At 50.4% G+C, this 21,553-nt stretch overlaps 1 protein-coding gene across 8 annotated transcripts in view; it reads right to left on the bottom strand.

Annotated features, from left to right (window-relative positions):
* The window catches only part of PACS2 (phosphofurin acidic cluster sorting protein 2), a 489,949-nt gene that overhangs the window by 102,412 nt on the left and 365,984 nt on the right, over window positions 1-21,553 (bottom strand). For all 8 annotated transcript variants that reach the window (XM_078659551.1, XM_078659553.1, XM_078659554.1 and 5 more), the window contains exons 3-4: window positions 10,285-10,374; window positions 6,744-6,869 (exon numbers count right to left, since the gene is read on the bottom strand). In XM_078659551.1, coding sequence (XP_078515677.1) covers window positions 6,744-6,869; window positions 10,285-10,374 — 216 coding nt within the window. The remainder of the gene's footprint in view (window positions 1-6,743; window positions 6,870-10,284; window positions 10,375-21,553) is intronic.

Raw genomic sequence — 21,553 nt, 5'->3', positions numbered from 1 at the left:
AATAAAAGATGTTTAGTAATATATGTGTACTGTCTACAAAAAATCTGTCTCTGTATAACCTAAAAACAACTACGTAAAGGTAATCACAAACTACACAATTTTCACAGGTTGGAAAAACATCAAATATACAATACAAACAGAGAAAGGAATGTTTTGTGGGTGTTCATTTATTTCAGGAACCTGTAGCAGTAGAAATGAGAACTATTTTCATGTGCATATTCAGTCTTTAGCACAGGAAAGTAGACAATTCTAAAGGTGCCTTCTTCAGACCCATGTCTCGCAGTGTTTCGACACATTCTGTGAGCTAGATGAACACTCAATTCTTTTATTAGAACTCCAATTTTCACAAGCAGCTATTGTGGGTTGAAACTGCAATGAGGCTCTAAGCTATGAATCTCCTGGGTAGATATCAACTGTTAGGAGCCAATCAAAACACGTTTTTTTGAAAGCATCTATCCGTCTGTTTTGCACTCGTCAACTCCAAATCATTATTAACCCTTTAAGTGCGCCTCGCGAGCACTACCTCGGTAGTGCTGTGCATGTCCGTTGGCCGCCGTGGCCCCGCCCACTCAATGGAACGCCCCACACCGCGGCAGAATAGCTGCCGCGGTTAAGGCATTAACTGTGAGTAATGTCATTATTTGAAGGGCAATTTTTAGAACCACAGCGACAGGCTCCCACAGGGGCACTTCGACCAATATCAACAAACACGGATAATACTACATAATACATTGAAATAGACAAATAAGGACAAAACAAGGGAAGTCGTAAGCAGAAGTGTCAATTTCCTTGCAAGAAGTGATCAAGTGATCAAACCGGGAAATAAATTGCAGAACAGTAGAGAAAAGCAAGTGAATCCATTGTTTATGTATGTTAACATGATGTGGGTCTTGAGCCCCTTCCTGTGTATCCGAGTGCCTACAGATGTGGGGTGAGAAACTCTTTTCCAATGGTCAGTGAGTTGCTTAACAAAGACCCACTGATCAGCTTATGCATAAATAAGAACACCTACAGATGGGCTGTGAACACAATAAGGAACTGTTGTTGGGCACAATGGATGTTTATTACAAAACAACTCCAAACACAATGCCAACATCACTGTGCCAAGTGATCACACGCCATGGTGGAAGGGCAGCTAAACGGCATCTCCCAAGAACCGACTCTGGAGATCGCATGTTGTAGACCAATCAGAGAGGTCTGTCGAAGGGCTCAGAGATGGACTGGTAACAGACCAATATTTCTAGATTTAGTGTCCGCCACGCTGGCACTTTAGATGGACAGGCGTGAGAGCAGTTCGCCAAAATTTCCAGTAGGCCGGTCTTCTGACTAGCGCTTCCAGCAGTTATCCCAACAGTAATAGAAAGAAAAAAAATACTAGCAACAAAATACTAGCAAATGAGCCTCAGCTTCAAGTGTGTATAAGCCCATGACTTGCAACAACATTCATCACCGACATGGAAAAAGAAGAAAAGAAAACAAGCCTTCTTATTTACCAACTACATTATAAAACATGTTTGTGTTTGTTAGAACGTACGAAGAATAGTTCATCAATACCAACATAAACACAAAACCCTTAAAATGTGGCAAATAATTGGGTTTACTCCTCGACTTAAGGGTTGTTGAAGTTTTTAATATATTTTTTCTACCCTCGCATCGAAAAGTATTTTAATGTCATAAGTGAGACACAAATAAATCAGTTTTAACCTGAAAAAAATACACTAAAACTAAACCTTTTCAGTGCTTCACATTTACTGCTACGTAGAAAGACAGCCAACAGCCAGTCTACATTTCGAAATATGCCAAGTTTTACTACCTTTTTTTGGGCTGAAAGAAAACATAATGACAGATGGTAATGCATGGGCTTCTGAACTCTTACCGGCTCCCTCGGATGGTTGCTGTACAACAATGTGAAGGGTGAAGAAAAACTGAGATATTACTCCAGATATCAAAAGCTGCAGACCTGATGTGTCAGGAGTTTCAATGAAAACTGCCCTACTTCTTGCAGAACACACATGATTTGTGGCCATTGAAGGCTTTCGGGGTATTCACCTGCAGTGTTCTATGGGCCACCAGGGTGACCGCCTCACCTCCAGATGCATACCCCTTAATGAAAAGGCTCACTTTGTTCAAAGTGATTGGACAGCACTTTGTTTTGGTATTTTATGGATTCTAATAAGAGTCTCAGAGTGCCCTGAAGCAGCCATGAGACACAATGTTAGGGCTATATAAAACCCCTCAACAATGTTCAGGTGCAAAATGCTCATAATCAGTTGCGGTACCCATATAATAGATTACAGGAAGCAGGTGGGCCAGAATAAGAATTATAGGAAATGTGGTGCTAACAGAAGCCGACTAAATGTAGAAAAGATGGACTCTTCTCACAAATCCAGAGTAAGTGAATTTGAGATGGATCTAGCCGGGAACTGAAAGGAGAGATTGCGGACAGAGGAAACAGAGCAGTAATAGAGACAGCAGACTTCAGTTAAACTTAAGAAAGGATAGACAAAGACACCAGCAGCTCTTCAAACATGGTGGTGTCTGTCCACATAGGAACTCAAACGGTAACGCTGGCACAGACCTGGGGCGGCATAACCTTGGTGGGGCCGGTGGCATGCACATGCATGCATTGATCGCCCTTTGAGAACTAGACCGCACCATGTTGTGGCTTTTAATACCAGTTTATCAGTTTCACTGCTGTCAAACCCGGTTCAGGTGGCCACAGGACAGACAGGAGCTACTGGGCTTTACCATGGAGGTTGACATGTGCCATTGGATTCTGGCACTGTGAAGTGGGCCAAGTACACCCTTTCCACACTTGACTCTCAGGGTAGTGAGGACGAGCTGTCAAAAGCTTCCGGTGAAGGTAGTGTGATAGGACAAGAGGTCCACAGCCAAACTGCAGACAAAGTATTGTATTGTCCAGCCCAGTGCTCGTCTTTTAGTTTTAAACGAAGTACTTTCACTACACAACAAAACGAAATACTAAACAGCAGGATTCAGGGTTCAGTTACAATGTTGCAATAATGCGCGCTATCTTTAGTGAGACGCTAAACCCATTCAGTATACTCCACCCTCCAATATCCTCCGCCCTTATGTTCAAGTTTTCTAGCAGTACTAAACCCGCTGTATAGCGTGGGGCCCACGCATCGAATAGGAACAGGTGTAGCTCACTCACAAATAACTGTAACTTAACATGTGCACAATTGTTCATTTAAAAGGTCTTACATTAGAGTATCAGTCCCTTTGCCTCCTCAGTCTAGTTCCACCCACAGGCAGGGCCCCCAGTTACCAGAGTTCCTCTAGGTGGCGCTCTGGTGGGATGGAACAGGTCAATGCTCTTGCGGCGGCTGCTCTTGCACTGTTGCGGAGCGGGGGTAGCAGCGGCGACCTCACTCAGGATTTAGATGCTGGGTGGGTTCAGCACCGCAGTCGCTCAGGCCACATGCACACGAGGCGCTTCCACGGGCAGCTGCGGCCTCCATGTTGGTCATCAATAGGTGGGTGTTTTCAGATTCCGCCCCCGCCAGGACGATCAGGGCATCCGCTGTAGCATCGATGGGGAATCTGTGGCAACGGCACCACCAGTCTCTCGGGCACGAAGCAGGATGCAGCCAACACAACAATGCTTGGCAAAGTCAAGTCTTTGCACTGTTCTCAGAAAGGACCACTTTGGGGGGAGCCCTTCAACACACAGGTCGCTCCCTCTCAGGCGTCCTCACACTAGGAGCACACTGGGCCTCTCCCCCTGCAAGGACAGGAACACTCCTTTCTTAGAAGGCATGGAGGCTTCCAGGCAGACTTTCAGCTACTCCAGCAAACAGTGCAAACTTCAATTGATGTCTCCATACCTCTGATACACTGGCTGTTAGCATTCACCAACCAACCTGTCACACAGCTGTCCTTCAAGTACTCTGCAAAGCACTTCCTCATGGTTATGAAAAACTTGGAACTGGAAAATGTAGGACAATTTGAGTCCCACTTTTATACTTATTTTGTAGGCAAGGCATGTGTGTAAGGTTTCAGAATCAGTTTGGGCGGGTTCTCTGTCAAATGTCATTTTCTGGCTACCCCTCAGACCCTGCCAGTGTACAAGGCGATGGTTCTCACAGCAAGTAGCAAAGGTGCTGGCTTCAAGGCGCAGTATCTAAAGCAAGGGTGCAATGGAGTGCGAGACCTCTGCACCCGTCATCAGCCTTCCTGAAGCAGTCATTTGAGACAGGGCCCTGCATAGAAACGTTCTCACGGCGAGCAACTGCCTAGAAACTCCTTTAGGTTGAAAAACAAAACTGTGTTCGGCCCCTCACCTCTACCAAGTGGCAGTACTCAAAATGACTCATGAGTAGCCCTTTGCTAATAATGCCCTGAATAAACCCTGTGTCCAGTGTGCTTTACTTCGGTGTCTGGGTCTCCACCCTCCTGTCAGAGGACTGCAGTCAGTAGACTTCCACTGTCTGGGGACGCTGTATCTGCCAGACATATGGCGCTGCCAATGCTTTTTGCAGATGTTATTCTGCATCAGCAAACAGGTAAAAATAGACTTGTTTGCTGATGCACTGAGGCACTGAGACTCAAGTGTTGTGACATGGGCGGCTAACTGGCCCCATCATGGCAAAGTGTGTCATACAACGGCAGTAACGTTTACTGAAGGGAACACTATTCATTTTAAGGATGTTCATGTGTGTGCAAGGTCTTAAAACATCCCTGTAGGTCAAAAAACACGCCACAAGCTTTTTGCACAAAAAAGAATAAAAGCAAACGTTCCATTGCCTTGTTTTTCTCTGTAACTAGACAGGAAACGTGTCGCAAAAGAAAAACAAATCCATAAAGGCCGAATCTGAATAAAAACAATGAACACTTTTTCATTTCATGTGACGTAGAATTTGTGCCCCGAGGGTTTTGGGGCAGGTGGTGCAATCCAGGTACTGCCGGGAATCTACTGGGAAGGGGTGGGAAGGGGGCGGGGTCTAGATGGGGTTAAGTGGGAGGGTCTTAAGGAGTAAGCTCCTCTTCAGTGGTAAGCACGCCAGCTACCTAGAGTGGTGAGGCAGGTTGGCAGTTGTGGTATCTTTGGCTAATGTAGGTTTTTGATAGTGTAGTAGTGATAGACATGGGTGGTGTGGGTAGCAAGGTGGTGGAAGCTTTACCAGCCTTGAGGGATGAGGGATGAGGGTAGGGTGGATCTTCTGGTGCCAAGCGTGCTGCTTTTGCAGACCAGCAAAAGGGGTGTCAGCCTTCGTACTGGTGCGTTAGCCCCCCACGGTGCCAATTAAAGAAGGCAGCAGAGCCTTGGGTAGAGGAGAGGGGTGCAGCTGGGTTGATTGCGAATGCTTCGGGAAGTGCCCCTACAGGCAGAGCAGCCATGCAGGGCAGTAGTTAAGATGAGGGCAGAGGGTAGCAAGCTTAGCAAGGGCCCGTCTGACTTATTGCTGCAAGGGTGCCGGTGTCTGGGGAGGGCGTTGACAGCAGTGGGGAAAGGGGACAATGAATCAAGGTGGTGGTCTAAGGAGTTGAGAGACAGACGGAGGCCAAGGAACACCAATGCAGGGAAGTGGATACAATTGTCAACATCAGACGCTCCCCCACCCTGCACATCTTCAGGAAAAGCCTCAAGACCTGGCTCTTCGACTGATCCGGAGCTGCACCCCCCCCCCTCCACCCCCCTCAGCGCCTTGAGACCCTCACGAGGGAGTAGCGCGCTTTATAAACCCCCTGATTGATTGATTGATCAGGGTTACCTGATTCAGGATATGTATCCGGTGCAGTGCAGAGCTCTTTAGCAGCAAGTCTGAATAGTGGCCATAGCAAATGTATGCACAAGGATGGTGTGAGGTTTTCAGGTCCGTACGCACTTTGTAAGGAATATGCAGGTGGAAGACTTAGACGCGCATTCTTTTGGAAAAGGCGCGGCCACAGAAGCGGAGATTAGGGGGTGTTCTGCTGACACCATAAGGTGCATAGGGAGGTGGGGATCAGACTGTTATGAACGATATGTGAACCCAGGTAGGGCTTTGATGCGCCTCCCTATTGTTGCAGGTTGTGTTCCGGTGATTTGATAGCATCAGTCTGAACTTTTTAATTTTCATAAATTGCACCATTTCAATGTACACTGTACCTATACGGTGTGTTAAAGCACTCCAATGCAGCTTAAATGCTACATATTACTAACATTAAAAAAAACCTAAAGAGAGAACTACAAAAATAATCATTTAAAATATTCATTTAAAGTAATAGCACCCACTTTGTTCCATAGCTCAGAAATCATATAAAGCAACTACTTATTATTAAAAAAAAAATCAAGTAGAAACCAAAGAAACTGGAAGGAAAGACAACCACAGGCACATACGACTGATGCTGAGGTGGCCAGTCCTGGGGTCTGGCTTGGGTAAAAAAAGCGGTGCAGTTTTTCCTGAGCAAATGCACTGTAGTCCACAGCCTGAGAGACGTGCACTATATGCTGATCTGTCCACAGCCTGAACAACGTGCACTACACGCTGATCTGTCCACAACCAGAGTAACGCGCACTACACGCTGATCTGTCCACAGTCTGAGTAACGCGCACTACATTCTGATCTGTCCATAGCCTGAGTAGCGCGCACTACAACCTGATCAGTCCACAGCCTGAGTAACGCTCACTACACGCTGACCTGTCCACAGCCTGAATAACGCGCACTACGTGCTGATCTGTCCACAGCCTGAGTATCGCGCACTAGGCGCTGATCTGTCCTGCTCTAGCGCTTTCCTACCTCAGCCATGTTGATGGATCCCACGGCCAGGGTCTTGTATCCCAGAATGGTTCGATTCTTGTAGCGTTTTCTCCTCTGCAGCATGATCTGAAGCTTATTTCCTTCCCTTTTCAAGAAATGTGGATACTGCAGTAAAAAATAAACTATTAATAACTGTTGAGAAAAGAACACTAGTATGTTTTATTAGCAATCAATAAGACAAGCCTTTTAGTAAAAATGAAAAGTGTACTTAAACTCAGGTCATTCATTCATAAGAGAAGCAAAGAGACAACAGCAATACATTCAATTTGTAATCATGTGGAGATTCTGTGAACTTTGCTCAAGTTGTTTAAATCAGTCTTAATAAAAAGTTGAGGACTAAAGAACTCTCCTCGCCTACATCTTGGACAACAATTGCTCTCAAAGCGTCTTCATCTTTTCCTCTGTGCAGCCGGTTTCTCAGATATGACGGTGGTTTTCAAGCTATTGGTTCTTCTGTAGACAATGGTCGCGTTTTCATAGTTTTTTTTCCACATAGCCTTTCTCCGCAACCTACTCCCGGTTGTTCCACAGCAGTAGAGTAGATATGTACTGCTACCACTGATCCAGATTTGCTTAAAGATTATCTACTGTTTTTTTTCTCCATATGGTCAATCCTAATTTACTAGTGTCAAAAAGGTTGACACTTTCCGGGGTGAGCGGTGCCCTCTCAGAGGTTTTGTATATTTTACACATGAGGTTTTCAGAGATAGGGCCTCAAGACAACTTTCTTTAAGGACAGATATACTTAATCTCATCCAACATCTGTTGCAATCTTAGGTTTTGGTATATTTGTACCTTTGTCAAGATTTAAAATTAAGCTGTAATTGTATTGCTCCCTTCTACAGGACAGAAACATTTTTTTACTTTTTTAAGTTGAAAAGGTCCCTCAACAATCTGTTTTCTCTGTGCACCGTTACCTTTTCCCTCCTAAAGTCTCCCCAGCAAGACTTTACCAGGCTTTCTGTGTTGGGTCCTTTACCAGTGCAACACATCAGAGGCTCGCCTGGGTTTTTCTTGAGTCTATTGGTCCCAAATTGTCCTGTCCACCAACCTCAAGTGTTTATTGGCTAGATTCCTGCTTCTTTTGCACTGTAATTCTCCTGGCATGTAAAACATCAATTTCCACCCCTTTTGGCAAATGGATCCCCCTTTTGTCTTTTCCAACTTTAAAACTTTGATGTTCTTTATTCAACGTGCAGACATTCTGAACTATGGCCCAGGACGTTTCCCCCTGATGGAACACCTTCTCTTTGGCTACATTACGTTTGCTCACATGGATTTTTGACTTGGTGGATATGATGTTGATGGCACTGTGCGGCCAGTAGTCCTTCACCAGGTTATCTTTGCAGAAAGGATTATTTTTCCTTCCTCATGAAAGAGACACTGGTTGCTATTAGTTTAAGTACAACATACATTGTGTTTTGCCGGGGAATCCAAAATATCAGCGGAACACATATTATATATCAACAAAATACAAAAATATTTTTATATATGGCTGTTGCATCGGCACAGGGACGAAATGAGGTGAGGGCGAGGCGGACAGTGCTTCCTAGTAACACCAGGACTGGTGCTGTCGATATAACTATAACAATACCCCCCGGGCTGAAACCATAAATGTTGTACTTACTGCGGAGCACAAGCAACATGGCTGATGCCCGGTGGAGCTGTTTAGGCAGCTATAGAGGAGTTTGGCTCTGGTTCACCCCCTCGGCCTTTCACCTACCCAGCCGGACATTGGGCATAATTTTTCCTCATTCTCCCCGTTATGTTTTCCTTCTCTCCTCCTCATCCTCCCTCTGTGATCCTGTGACTGCCTCCCCTTTCCATCCCTATGTCGAGCCGTGGAGTTAGCTAACTATATGGTTAGACGTGAGTCCCTTGCTCACTTTGCCACTGGTTTCAAGCAAGCGGGCTGAAGACGGCTTGAATGCCAGAAACCGGTCCTCGGAAGCTTGTTTCCGGTCCAGGGAAGACATGGCTTGGCAGTTCGGGCTGGACTGTTCCCAAGAGGCACAGGGTCAGACTGATTTGCATATAGCCATGTCTGAACTGGGGTGGCAGAGTGGGCTAAAGAACGGTGATGGATTAAACCCAGATCATTTGACTGGGTGTGAGTGTTTGATTGATTCAGATGCTCCGTCCATCACCACCCCCTTTTGTACCGTTTATTTAAGAGAGCACTAACATTCAGAAAGTTGTTAAATAAATGGGCAATCTTTTATTCACACACTAACTTAGGTAAAAGAAAAGAAACAAAGAAGGTGTGCTGTACCATTTAACTTTAGGAACACATTCATTTTTTAAGGCATCTAGCAACAACGTGGAAAAATAAGCTGCAGTCTCTTCCAAATTTAAAAAAAACTTCTTTTAGTAACATGAAGAAGAGTTTCACATTAGAACATTGGATTACATCCATGCATTCGGAAGCATGGTTTTAAAATTGATAGCTTTCAAAAATGAATGTAGAAACATTCATGCCTCCTGACAATAGTGCTAATAGTGAATTAAGAGGCAATTCACTTGTCAAGTAGTAACCGACTGGGTGGTTATTAATCATGGACAACATTATAGTTTATAAATAAAACACACAAGAAGGTTTTGCACAGAGTATATCCTGAACTCATGTATGTCAAGGTGCTCTTATATGTCATACTGAAGAAAAAGAAGGTAAAGTGAAATTGGCCAATTGCATAGGATCACACAATTTAGTCAAGTGGGTATGCTGGAACTGATGATACGGTTTCTGGTTTCACATTGTGTAATTCTATTTCATTCCAATACAAGGAATCAAGTTACTTCCTTTTTAAACTTGACTCTCCCATGGTAGCAATAGCAAGCAGAGAAGGCTTACCCCAGGGTGCGGTAGAGTTACAGTGATTCGGCTGCAGCATAACACAGTATTGTGAGATCTATGATTCTTCTAGAGGCTAGGGGCTTTATTTAGCACACAGTATAGAATGAAACCCTCAAAATAACTCCATGAACCCCCCTCAACACCATGATAACTTCCCCTATGCCTACTAAAGTCCCCCGCCCACCACAAAGTCCCACTGTGCTGGCATCAATGCAGCCCTCGAGCACACCATAGACTAAACTTTGTGGCCCATCGGAAAATGTTTGTGAGTACCCACGCCACAAACTATACCGATGACGAAGGATGGCTGGACCGGCGCCAGATGGTGGAACGACTTAATTGTTGGGTATTAGAAACCATGTACTTGGGAGAATGCTCATTGTATAACAACTCGCGACCGATTCCCTACATTATTTTTCTAATGCTTTGAAAATTGAGGTAACTCGCATCTCTAAGGTGCTTGTGCCTGGAGCCTGCTTCCTTCTTTGCTCCCAGCTTCACCAACATCTGGCCAGCTGGTCTGTGGCGCGCCCCTGCAAGAACATCTCACTTCTACGCAGTCATTCGTCGCAAACTTGCGATTTGTGTAACCTGAGGGTGAGACATAAACCACCCCTTTGGGAAGGCAAAGTAAATGTTTGGGGAGAAAAGAAACATACTAGTTACCTGCAGTGAAAACGTTAGTGCCAGGTCTGTTTCCACTTGTCCACTGGGGGGCAGCACGATCTCATGGGACCTCAGTATCCGCTTGGAACCCTGTGAGAGAACAGGAGAAAGATTTGCATCAGTTGCACACATGGACCATGTAAGAGCTTACAGTACAGTACAGCCCATCAGTACGAGGGCAAGGACACCCCACTAGCGTCGAGTAAAATGTTGTGAGTACACAATCAGCCCTGGCACACAGCAGGGAAGGTGTAAATGCCTCACAAGAACAACAAAAAAGCTTGCTGCACACAACAAAAGGAATAGAATCATCGAATGTGTCGCGATGGACACCTTAATGTTCAAATTTGTAGCTGTCAAGGAAAATGCAAATGTCTTTTGGGAAATGTCTTCATTTAATAGTCTTTGTAACCAGCCGACACGTGTTTCGTCGCATGGGAATGTAATTCCGCGACTCCTCAGGGCTGAAGCTATGAGGTAGCGCACAAAAGGTCGCTAAGCCGGTGATAATTCCGACCCGGCTCGAGACCAGGTTGAGTGGGGAAATCCGTGTGGTAAAGATGCGGATCCAAAGATGAAACCTCTATGCTGGTTCTTTGTTGCCAAGATTCGAAGGTTTAGGCAGTATGGACGTTTCCACAAAGGTCGAAAGATTGGTACTCTTTAGAGTAAGTATTAAGTATTGAGGTCCAGCAAGTCAATCAATGATAATAGCGGGAGTACGGGGGCTCCCAAAGTTTCGTAGCTCCGATGTGGAGAGTCTGTTTTCTGTATTGCTGCTGCCACCCGGAACACTGATTCTTCGCACAGCAACCGGCAGCAGCTACAAATTTGAACATTAAGGTGTCCATCGCGACACATTCGATGATTCTATTCCTTTTGTTGAGTGCAGCAGGCTTTTTTGTTGTTCTAGTCCAGTGTGTTGTTCTGTCAACACACATCGCTGAGGGGTTATAGGGCTTATCCCCTCGCCTTATTGCACCACCATCTTAAACATAGCTTTCACACTACGTAAGCGTTAAACATAAGCAGAGCGCCCAGAATTTCTCCTTATTCTAAAAACCCTTGTCAGTTTTTAAATGCCTCACAAGCCAATCTAAATCTTCTAGAAGTCCCACCTTTCGCCCTGCAAAGGAGGATGACATTTCTGCAGCAAATGAGATCAGACAAACTACAAATAATAACTTTTTTTTTTAATAACCTGATTTTTATTTTCTTGTTTAAGTTTAGTACAAAGTAGCTCCTGCCACTCCCTGGGTTTTCTACTGCACTTGCAGTCTAAAACACTTGGCACTCAAATGAGTGTAAATAATGAAGATTTTTGACATGTAACGTGCGACAGGACACAATCAGGGCTGACTAGTTCTGTTCTTTTTCCTCCAAATTATTTCCCGGAGTCTTACTAAACGACAGGCATCTGTGAAAAGAGGCTTATGCTTCCGGAGAGCACTGATATTCTAAGGGGATGGTCACGAAACAGAAACTGCTTTACAGAGGGGTAGGCAGTGGTGCTGGAACAATTTCTAAAGTGTGGGTGCCGCCATCTATGTTGCATCACTAAAGTCACAGGGATTGTAAAGAATCCAAACGTCACACAAAGAACAAGTGAAGCAAATGAGCCACGCCCATTCAGTGGGAAAGTGGTGGGGTGCAGTATGGTGCATTTTGGAGCACACTGTCATAAATATATTACTATAGCATGGTGTGGTAGCGCACTGTCATTAACACACATTACATGTCCCATTGAAATAGCCATTACATTTGCACAGACATGCAGTTTTACTGATAGAACTATATAGTACACAAACCACAATGTGTGTATATCGGGTTTCAGCGATTAATTATCATGTGTATATAGCCAAGTGTCTTGATTTGTTTTTATCCTATTAAAAAAATGTTTCCATCACACTTCAGAATTACAAGCAAGCATTTGCAATGCAATAGGTCTCACATTTACTCGAGTTTGAGCTATTGGCATTGTAAATGACAATTATTTTATTTATGTTTTGTTTTTTTTAAACGTAAATAAAAGCCATTGTCATTTACAATGCCAATAGCTTAATCTTGCATAAATGCGAGACCTATTGCATTGCAAATGCTTCCACCCCCCCTATCCCCCCTGCAGGCGCACATATCTACAAAGATACATACACTTCAAGATAAAAGTCCAGAGTTGGGCTGTTCCTTAAAGCTGGAAGCAGCTACTAAAGCGTGTCATGATAAAATCAGGTTTCCCCAGACTAAGCATTTCGGTTTCGAAACATACCCCAAGGTCAAACCCCTTCACTTAGGTGGTTCTAAAGCACTGTGAAGGCTCACTTAGGTGGCATATAGCGCTTTAATAAATATGCCATCCCGGCATTTACTGCAATCTCCGTAAAATGTAAAGAGATGCCATGGTTCTACCCTCAGCACAATTCTCAGGTACTGTACAGGCACGTCAGGTACTGTCAGGTAAAAGGCAGTTGCTAAGCAGTGTATTATACCGGTGGGCCCTCGAGTGCCCTGGCAGCCTGGTGCATATAACCACTTGACACCTTGGTGAAACATGTACGGTCCACCAGGGTTTGTAGCCCACCTAGTTTGCCATCTCCCAACCCACCTTGGCACCTCCCCACCTTCTCTGAATAGGTAATAACTTATAAAAGCATTCCTGCAGGAGGACAGTTTGAAACAGTCTCACTGAGAAGATAAACAAGCATTTGTAACGCAACAGGTCTCGCATTTGCTATTAGTATTGTAAATGACAATGCCTTGTATTTATGTTTTAAAACCGAAAACATAAAAAAGGCATTGTCATTTACAATGCCAATATCTCAAATTCACATAAATGCGAGACCTATTGCATTGCAAATGCTTGTCTTTTTTTTTTTTTTAATGCTGGTCTTTTTTATGCACTTCGGCGGCTGGCCTGCTGAAAGAAACGTGTACCACCCCATGGGCTTGTTCCCCGGCTTAAAACATTTAGTTGCGCTGCAGTATGACTTTCGCCTGCAGAGGTCACCCTTGTACCGAGAATACCCATCGCCATCACAGCTGGAGCGCAGCACGCATGTCTGGCCCCGTGCGGCCTGCAAGAGCATCCCAACCTACAACGTGTCCCAGGGCGTCTCACTGCCCCAGACCAGTCCAGCAGGAAACCAGGTCCCCAGCCGACCCCGAGGTTTTGTAAACACGGGGACCACGAGGATTAAAGACTTTCATTTTCTCTCTTGGCAGGAGGAACAGGGCAGGATTAACCTTAGCCTGTAACTAACAATATCTCTTTCACGGCTTGAGAAATGGGCCACCCCGCTTGGGTTTCATTATTCTCGAACAAAAACGTCACCCACCAGGAAAGCACCAGTGACCCACTTCCGTTCACCAAAAACAAAATAACAGCTTTAGCGGTGAAAGCGACAAAGTTCATTTGTGGCTGTAGAAATGAAGCACGGAGCAGACCGGTGTAATAATTCACGAAACCTTAATCAGGTGAGCAAGCAAAACAAAAAGTATCAGTTAATAAAGGGCTTGGTTTAGAAAGAAACCTGGAGTTCCGCCTAATGACAGTCTACTGCGCATTAAGCGATAATACTATTAAATCAACTTGTCGGATAAATGTGTTTTGTAATATGTTGGTTCATATTTCCTTCGTTCTGAACAATTCAGGGCAGCAGCGTGAGCCTGCACGTGCTGTGAGCAGTCAGAGCGAGAAAACATGTTGACAATCCCTGCCGACAGGTGGAGAGTGACCCAGATCTAGTAATTGGAGCCCTTTTAAATATTCGGGGCAAGCTACAAGCGAGCGACATGTGAGCCTGGTGAAAAACACACTCTTCCCGCCCTTCCCAGTGCATGCGGCACCGCAAGGGAGCACACGCTCTCGGCGCCCCTCGTGGGCCAAAGTCACCTATTAGGTGAGAAACATATGACCAGTGAGCACGGGGTATCCCGCCTTTCAGAGGCACGTGGCGGGTTTCAGGTGTGAACACGAGACAGGGGGGCACAGTGTTTCACGATCCTTTCTGAGGCACATGGCATGTGTAAGATCACCACACGCGACAAATGACCCGACGCGGCAAGCTCCCTTGGCTCAAAGTGGGGTGGCATGGGTCAAATTCAGAACGGTGAGTGTAAAAATTCAGGACGGTGAGTGTAAAAATTCAGGACAAAAATTCAGGACAGGAGGTCAAAATTCAGGACAAAACTTTGGGACAAAAGGTACGTTTTACAGACACATTAGAGGAGGTCGCACCATAGCATAAAAGTAATCCCATCTACATCCAAACTGTTGGACCCGGCCTCATGGCGTGGTCCTACCCCTCCCGCATGGCGGGCCCGGACGACATCGGCCCTCCACAGAGCCTCGGGTGGCCCCTTCCGCCCGATCCTGCACGCACCAACACTACCGGTCCGGTTAACATCACGGGCCACCACACCGGCCTGACTCCATCGTGGGCCCATCACGTCCTGAGCACGAGGCCTCGCCCGACTCCATCTTGGGCCCACCACGTCACGAACACGCGGCCCCGGCCCAGGCCCCAGCGAAGCCCCGACATCGAGGCGCCAAGATCTACCCAGGTGGTCGAGTGGCCACTCGACAGATCCCGGAGGAAGGGGAGTTTCGATGGGCCCCCAGCCGTCCCCGGACGCCTGGTATCGATCGCCCCCGGCATCCCTGGGTGCTGGCTCCACCCCCCTGCTGGGTGTCTGGACACCATCTTCCCGGCCCCTCTGGCCCCCAGGCGCGAGGGTCCGGACATCAAAGGACTCCAGTCCTATATCTGGGCCAGCCCCGGAGTAGGACGTCAGTTGTATCCTGGACTGGAAAGCCCTACTGACGCTGTCACGGCCGACACCAGAAGAACTCATTTTCCCTGTAACCTGAGGATACCCTGAGAGCCTGCTGGCGCTGCCGCGGCCCACCTTTGCCGAACCATCTTGAGAGCCTGCTGGTGCTGCCGCGGCCCACCTTTGCCGAACCATCTTGAGAGCCTGCTGGCGCTGCCGCGGCCCACCTTTGCCGAACCATCTTGAGAGCCTGCTGGCGCTGCCGCGGCCCACCTTTGCCGAACCATCTTGAGAGCCTGCTGGCGCTGCCGCGGCCCACCTTTTGCCGAACCATCTTGAGAGCCTGCTGGTGCTGCCGCGGCCCACCTTTGCCGAACCATCTTGAAAGCCGGCTGGCGATGCCGCGGCTCGACCTCTCGGAACCCCCGGCTCGAGGATTGAGAGCTGTGCGCAGGGTATCCCTTCCTGCACCCCAACCGAGACTGTCCCGCTACCCTGACCCTTTTACGAGACTTTACAGACCCCTCGATCTACTTGTACATATCGCCGAGAACCAGCAACCTTTATTTCCTGATAAAGCTTACGAACTCGACCTCTGGTGTGGTGTCCATTTGTAGTGTTGTGGTTACTCTGCTGTACGATCCTAGGAGAGGGCCCTCACCCAGGAGGCATCTCGGTAACGCTCGGCTACTTCTTGACGGAGAGGTGGACCTAGGGGTGGTCAGTCAGACATCTTCTGCCTCCCCCGGGGTCGCCTTTCCAACATTGGTGGCAGGCGACGGGATCCGAGCCGACGCAGATCGTACAGAGAGTAATTCACTCACTACCGAGAAAAACACACCGCAACCATGACTACTCAGGAAACCAGACCGACTGCGGAATTCCAGAAAGAAAAGATGGAAGATTACAGCCACAAGGAATTAAAACAATTCTGCAAGGACCTAGGCATCTCTACCACGGGCCTCAACACCAAAGAGGACTTTAAATCGGCCCTGCAAGCCTGGGCGGACGCCGATAACGCGCCACCCCAGAATGAAGACAACCCGGGCCCGAACGGATGCCCGGAGACCGACGCGAACCCAGCGGGGGAAAGACCCGCAAACCTAGACATGGGCCTCTCCCACGAAGACGCCCGAGCACGAGAGAGGAACCGGCTCCACGAGTTGGAGCTCACCCGACTCCGACAAGAAGGAGAGATACAGCTGGCAGAAAGGAAATTAGCCCTCGAGCAACTACGGCTGGAAGGAGACCTAGAAGAAAGGCGAAGACAAAGAGACCTCGAAGAAAAGAAACTCATGCTCGAGCATGAGCGCGGCCTCAAAGAACTAGAAATCAAGGCCAAGACAAACGAAACCGGCACCTCCGGGGGCAAGACCTCACCCCCGCCGGTGGACACGAAGGTGCACATACCCAAGGAGGTCGTCAAAGAATACTATAAGAACGACGACATCCAACAGTGGTTCAAAGCCTACGAGGTCGCCATGACCGCCCATCGAGTACCCCTCAAAGACTGGGGCGCCGGCCTATGGGGAAAGTTCATCAACGAGGGGAGAGACGCCCTGCTAGAGCTCCCAGACACCGAGATGACCTCGTACGAACACATGAAGACCGCCCTCCTCACTCGCTACGGACTCACCCCCGAAATGTACCGGCAGCGATTCCGAGACTGTAAAAAAATCCCCGGTACCACTTGGGTGGAGTACGTGAACTTTTACAGCAGAGCCTTCGAAGGGTGGATCAGAGGCTGCCAGGTCACCACCTACCAGCAGTTGGTCGACCTCATTCTATGGGAACATCTTTCCAATAACTGCTTCATCGAACTCCGGCAGCACCTCCTCGACAGCAAATTGACAGAGCCCCGGAAACTCGCTGTCGAGGCGGATAGATGGGTGAGCACCCGAGTTCCCCGGAGTCCGATGGGAGACTACGGCCGGGGATCCCCGGGGAACCACCGACCACGAGGCGGCGGAGGAGGCCAGAGCAGGGGCCGAGACACCCCCACGGGGTCATCCCCTACCTCCACGTCGCCATCCTTGGGTCGAAGGGGGGGCCCCCCAGCAAGACCCGGGCCCCGCCCGAATGTTACGTGCCACAGATGCCAGCGACAGAGCCATTATGCGAACGACCCTCTCTGCCCGATGAACCAGCGACCCGGCACCACCGGTCCCCCGAGCCGCCAGATCGCGGCCGCCGCCCTGAGTGCAGAGGGAGGCGAAGAAGAAGGCGATGACACCGAGCAGGCCGAGTGGGAGCCCGCCGCTATGATCTTAGCATGCCTGGGTGATCGAGACATGATCCCCCGAGACCCGATCCCAGGTAACACCCAGAAATACCGCCAATGGGTCACCATCAATGGACGCCGGGCCGAAGCCCTCCGGGACACTGGAGCCAGCGTGACGGCGGTCTGCTGCCACTTGGTGACCCCCGAACAAATTCTTCCCAACGTCTTGTGCCCAGTACGGTCGGCGGACAACTCTGAGAGTTTGTGCCAGATGGCCCGCATCCCCTTCGAGTGGGGAGGGGTGTCGGGCATGCTGAAAGTGACTGTCCGAGACGATGCCCCCGTGGACTGCCTCCTCGGGAACGACCTGGAAAGTTCCCTCTGGGCCGGCGTAGAGCGGAGAGAGCATCTGGGGATGCTAGGCCTTCCCGAGTGGGTCTGTGCGACCACCCGCTCCATGTCCGCCCGAGCCTCCACCCCAACGGAGGAAGCCCCGATCGAGGAGCCGGAGTGGCCCGCACCTCTACCGCCCGCCGTCCCCGAGGACGCCGACCCTGAACCCGGCCCCCAGGGGCCCAGCCATGAAGAAATCACCGAGCTCGGCCACCTTCCAGAACTAGCTCAATGGCGCCAAGAAAGTGGCCCCACCCGCGAACAATTCCGACAAGAACAGAGCACCTGTCCCTCCCTCGAGGGAATCCGACGACAAGCCGCCACTCAAGCCGCTGGAGACCCTGCGGGGTCCCACTGGGTCTATTGGGACAACGACCTTCTCTACAGTGAGCAGAAGATTGCCGAACTAGGGGCCAGCCGGGTGCTGGTCGTTCCCCTCCGATTTAGAGACTTCCTCTTGAACTTAGCACATGATGTGCCCCTCGCCGGGCACCTGGGGCAGGACAAAACTTACAGCCGCCTGGTGACCCATTTCTACTGGCCGAAAATGCGCAACGATGTGCATATTCACTGCAGAACCTGCCCGACCTGTCAAGCCAGCGGGAAGAGCGGGGGGAAAGTCAAAGCCCCGCTCCAGCCTTTTCCCGTGGTCACCACCCCCTTCGAGCGAGTGGGGATAGACATCGTGGGGCCCCTGGACCCCCGCACCTCTCAAGGGCACCGCTTCATCCTCGTTCTGGTGGACCATGCCACCCGCTATCCGGAAGCCATCCCCCTCCGAACCATCACGGCCCCAGTAGTAGGCCGAGCCCTAATGGGGATCTTCTCCAGAGTCGGCTTCCCCCGAGAAGTCGTGAGTGATCGGGGCACAAACTTTATCTCCAAGTATATGCGATCCCTGTGGCAACAGTGCGGGGTCACATATAAGTTCACCACCCCGTATCACCCCCAAGGGAATGGACTTGTGGAGCGGTTTAACCGAACACTGAAGGGAATGATCAAGGGCCTAGAGGAGCCACTACGACGCAAATGGGATGTTCTGCTGCCTTGCCTCCTGTTTGCGTATCGCGAAGTACCCCAGAAGTCCCTGGGGTTCAGCCCCTTCGAACTATTGTATGGGCACCCGGTCCGAGGCCCCCTCAGCCTGGTCAAAGAAGGCTGGGAGACGGCTGTCCGAGGTGCTCCACCAGATGTCTACCAGTACCTTCTGACCCTCCGCAACCAAACTCGGAAGTTCCCGGAACTGGCCGAAGCCAACCTGGAGGCTAGTCAGGAGCAGATGAAATGCTGGTATGACCGGAACGCCTCGTCCATCGAATTCGAGCCGGGCCAGCAGGTCTTGGTCATGTCCCCCGGTTGAACCTTGCGCCCTCCAGGACCAATGGACGGGGCCCTTCAAGGTGGTGGAGCGCAAGAGCTCCATCACTTACTTGGTGGACATGGAGTCCCCCAGGAACCCCCTCCGGGTTCTACACGCTAACCGGCTCAAGCCGCACTTTGCCCGCACTGAACTAGGTCTGCTGTTAGCGACCGATGACGGAGCTGAAGACGACTCCGAACCTCTGCCAGATCTCATGAGCACCACTGAGAAGGACGGCTCCATCGAAGGGGTCATGCTCTCCTCCACCCTGACCCCAGAACAGCACCATGACTGCCGGCAGCTGCTGGGGCAGTTTGCAGTTCTGTTTTCCCTCACTCCTGGAGTCACCCGGTGGTGTGTCCACGATGTGGACACTGGAGACAGCCCGCCTGTAAGACACCGAGCTTTCCGAGTGCCCGACCGAGTGCGGGCCTGCATCCAGTCCGAGGTGGCCAAGATGCTAGCGCTGGGGGTAGTCGAACCCTCCAACAGTCCGTGGGCCAGCCCAGTTGTCCTGGTCCCTAAAGCCGCCGCCCCCGGCACGCCCCCGGAGCTCCGGTTCTGTGTTGACTACCGGGGGCTGAATGCAGTCACCAGGACCGACGCCCATCCCATCCCCCGGGCGGATGAACTGATCGATCGCCTGGGGGCTGCAAAGTATCTCAGCACCTTCGATCTCACGGCCGGGTATTGGCAGATCGGCCTCACACCTGGAGCGCAAGAGCGATCAGCCTTCTCGACCCCTGATGGCCACTACCATTTCAAGGTGATGCCCTTCGGCATGAAAAACGCCCCGGCCACCTTCCAGAGACTCGTGAATAGGGTGCTGGCCGGGCTAGAAGAGTTTAGCGCCGCCTACCTAGACGACATTGCGGTGTACAGCCTCCACTGGGATGCGCACCTGACCCACCTCCGGGAGGTCCTGACGGCCCTCCGTCGGGCCGGACTGACAATAAAGGCCAGCAAGCGCCAGATAGGCCAAGGGTCCGTGACCTATCTGGGACACCAAGTAGGGAGCGGCCAGGTGGCTCCCCTCCAGCCAAAGATTGACGCTATCCAGGCCTGGGAGCCCCCGGTCACCCAGACCGCCGTCCGAGCCTTCCTGGGGCTCACTGGATACTATCGGCGCTTCATCAAAAACTATGGGAGCATTGTGAGGCCGCTCACAGAACTGACCTCAAAGAGACTACCACAAAGGGTGCACTGGACCCCCGAGTGCCAGGTAGCCTTCGACACCCTAAAGACCGCTATGTGCACCGTCCCTGTGCTCCAAGCCCCCGACTACAGCCGAGAGTTTGTGGTCCAAACCGACGCCTCAGAGCACGGCATTGGGGCGGTCCTCTCCCAAGTAAACCCTGAAGGGGCCGACCTTCCCGTTGCCTTCATCAGCCGGCGGCTGCTGGCCAGAGAACAGCGATGGAGCACCATCGAGAGGGAAGCCTTCGCCGTCGTGTGGGCCCTAAAGAAGCTCCGGCCCTACCTCTTCGGCACCCACTTCCAGACCGACCACCGGCCTCTGCGGTGGTTGATGCAGATGCGGGGAGAAAACCCGAAACTGTTGCGATGGTCCATCTCCCTCTAAGGGATGGACTTCACTGTGGAGCATCGCCCCGGCAACGACCACGCCAATGCTGACGGCCTGTCCCGATTCTTCCGCCTCGGCGAGGAGAACCCCCAAGAAGATGGGTGACTCTCCCCTGCCTTCAGCTGGGGGGGGACGCGTGTTGGACCAGACCTCATGGCGTGGTCCTACCCCTCCCGCATGGCGGGCCCCGGACGACATCGGCCCTCCACAGAGCCTCGGGCGGCCCCTTCCGCCCGATCCTGCACGCACCAACACTACCGGTCCGGTTACCATCACGGGCCACCACACCGGCCTGACTCCATCGTGGGCCCATCACGTCCTGAGCACGAGGCCTCGCCCGACTCCATCTTGGGCCCACCACGTCACGAACACGCGGCCCCGGCCCAGGCCCCAGCGAAGCTCCGACATCGAGGCGCCAAGATCTACCCAGGTGGTCGAGTGGCCACTCGACAGATCCCGGAGGAAGGGGAGTTTCGATGGGCCCCCAGCCGTCCCCGGACGCCTGGTATCGATCGCCCCCGGCATCCCTGGGTGCTGGCTCCACCCCCCTACTGGGTGTCTGGACACCATCTTCCCGGCCCCTCTGGCCCCCAGGCGCGAGGGTCCGGACATCAAAGGACTCCAGTCCTATATCTGGGCCAGCCCCGGAGTAGTACGTCAGTTGTATCCTGGACTGGAAAGCCCTACTGACGCTGTCACGGCAGACACCAGAAGAACTCATTTTCCCTGTAACCTGAGGATACCCTGAGAGCCTGCTGGCGCTGCCGCGGCCCACCTTTGCCGAACCATCTTGAGATCCTGCTGGCGCTGCCGCGGCCCACCTTTGCCGAACCATCTTGAGAGCCTGCTGGCGCTGCCGCGGCCCACCTTTGCCGAACCATCTTGAGAGCCTGCTGGCGCTGCCGCGGGCCACCTTTGCCGAACCATCTTGAGAGCCTGC

Source organism: Lissotriton helveticus, chromosome 9, assembly GCF_964261635.1.
Source record: "Lissotriton helveticus chromosome 9, aLisHel1.1, whole genome shotgun sequence".
In the NCBI taxonomy this organism is placed as follows: domain Eukaryota; kingdom Metazoa; phylum Chordata; class Amphibia; order Caudata; family Salamandridae; genus Lissotriton; species Lissotriton helveticus.
The sequence above is the reverse complement of the archived record's forward strand: the minus strand, read 5'-3'. Positions and strand labels throughout refer to the sequence as shown.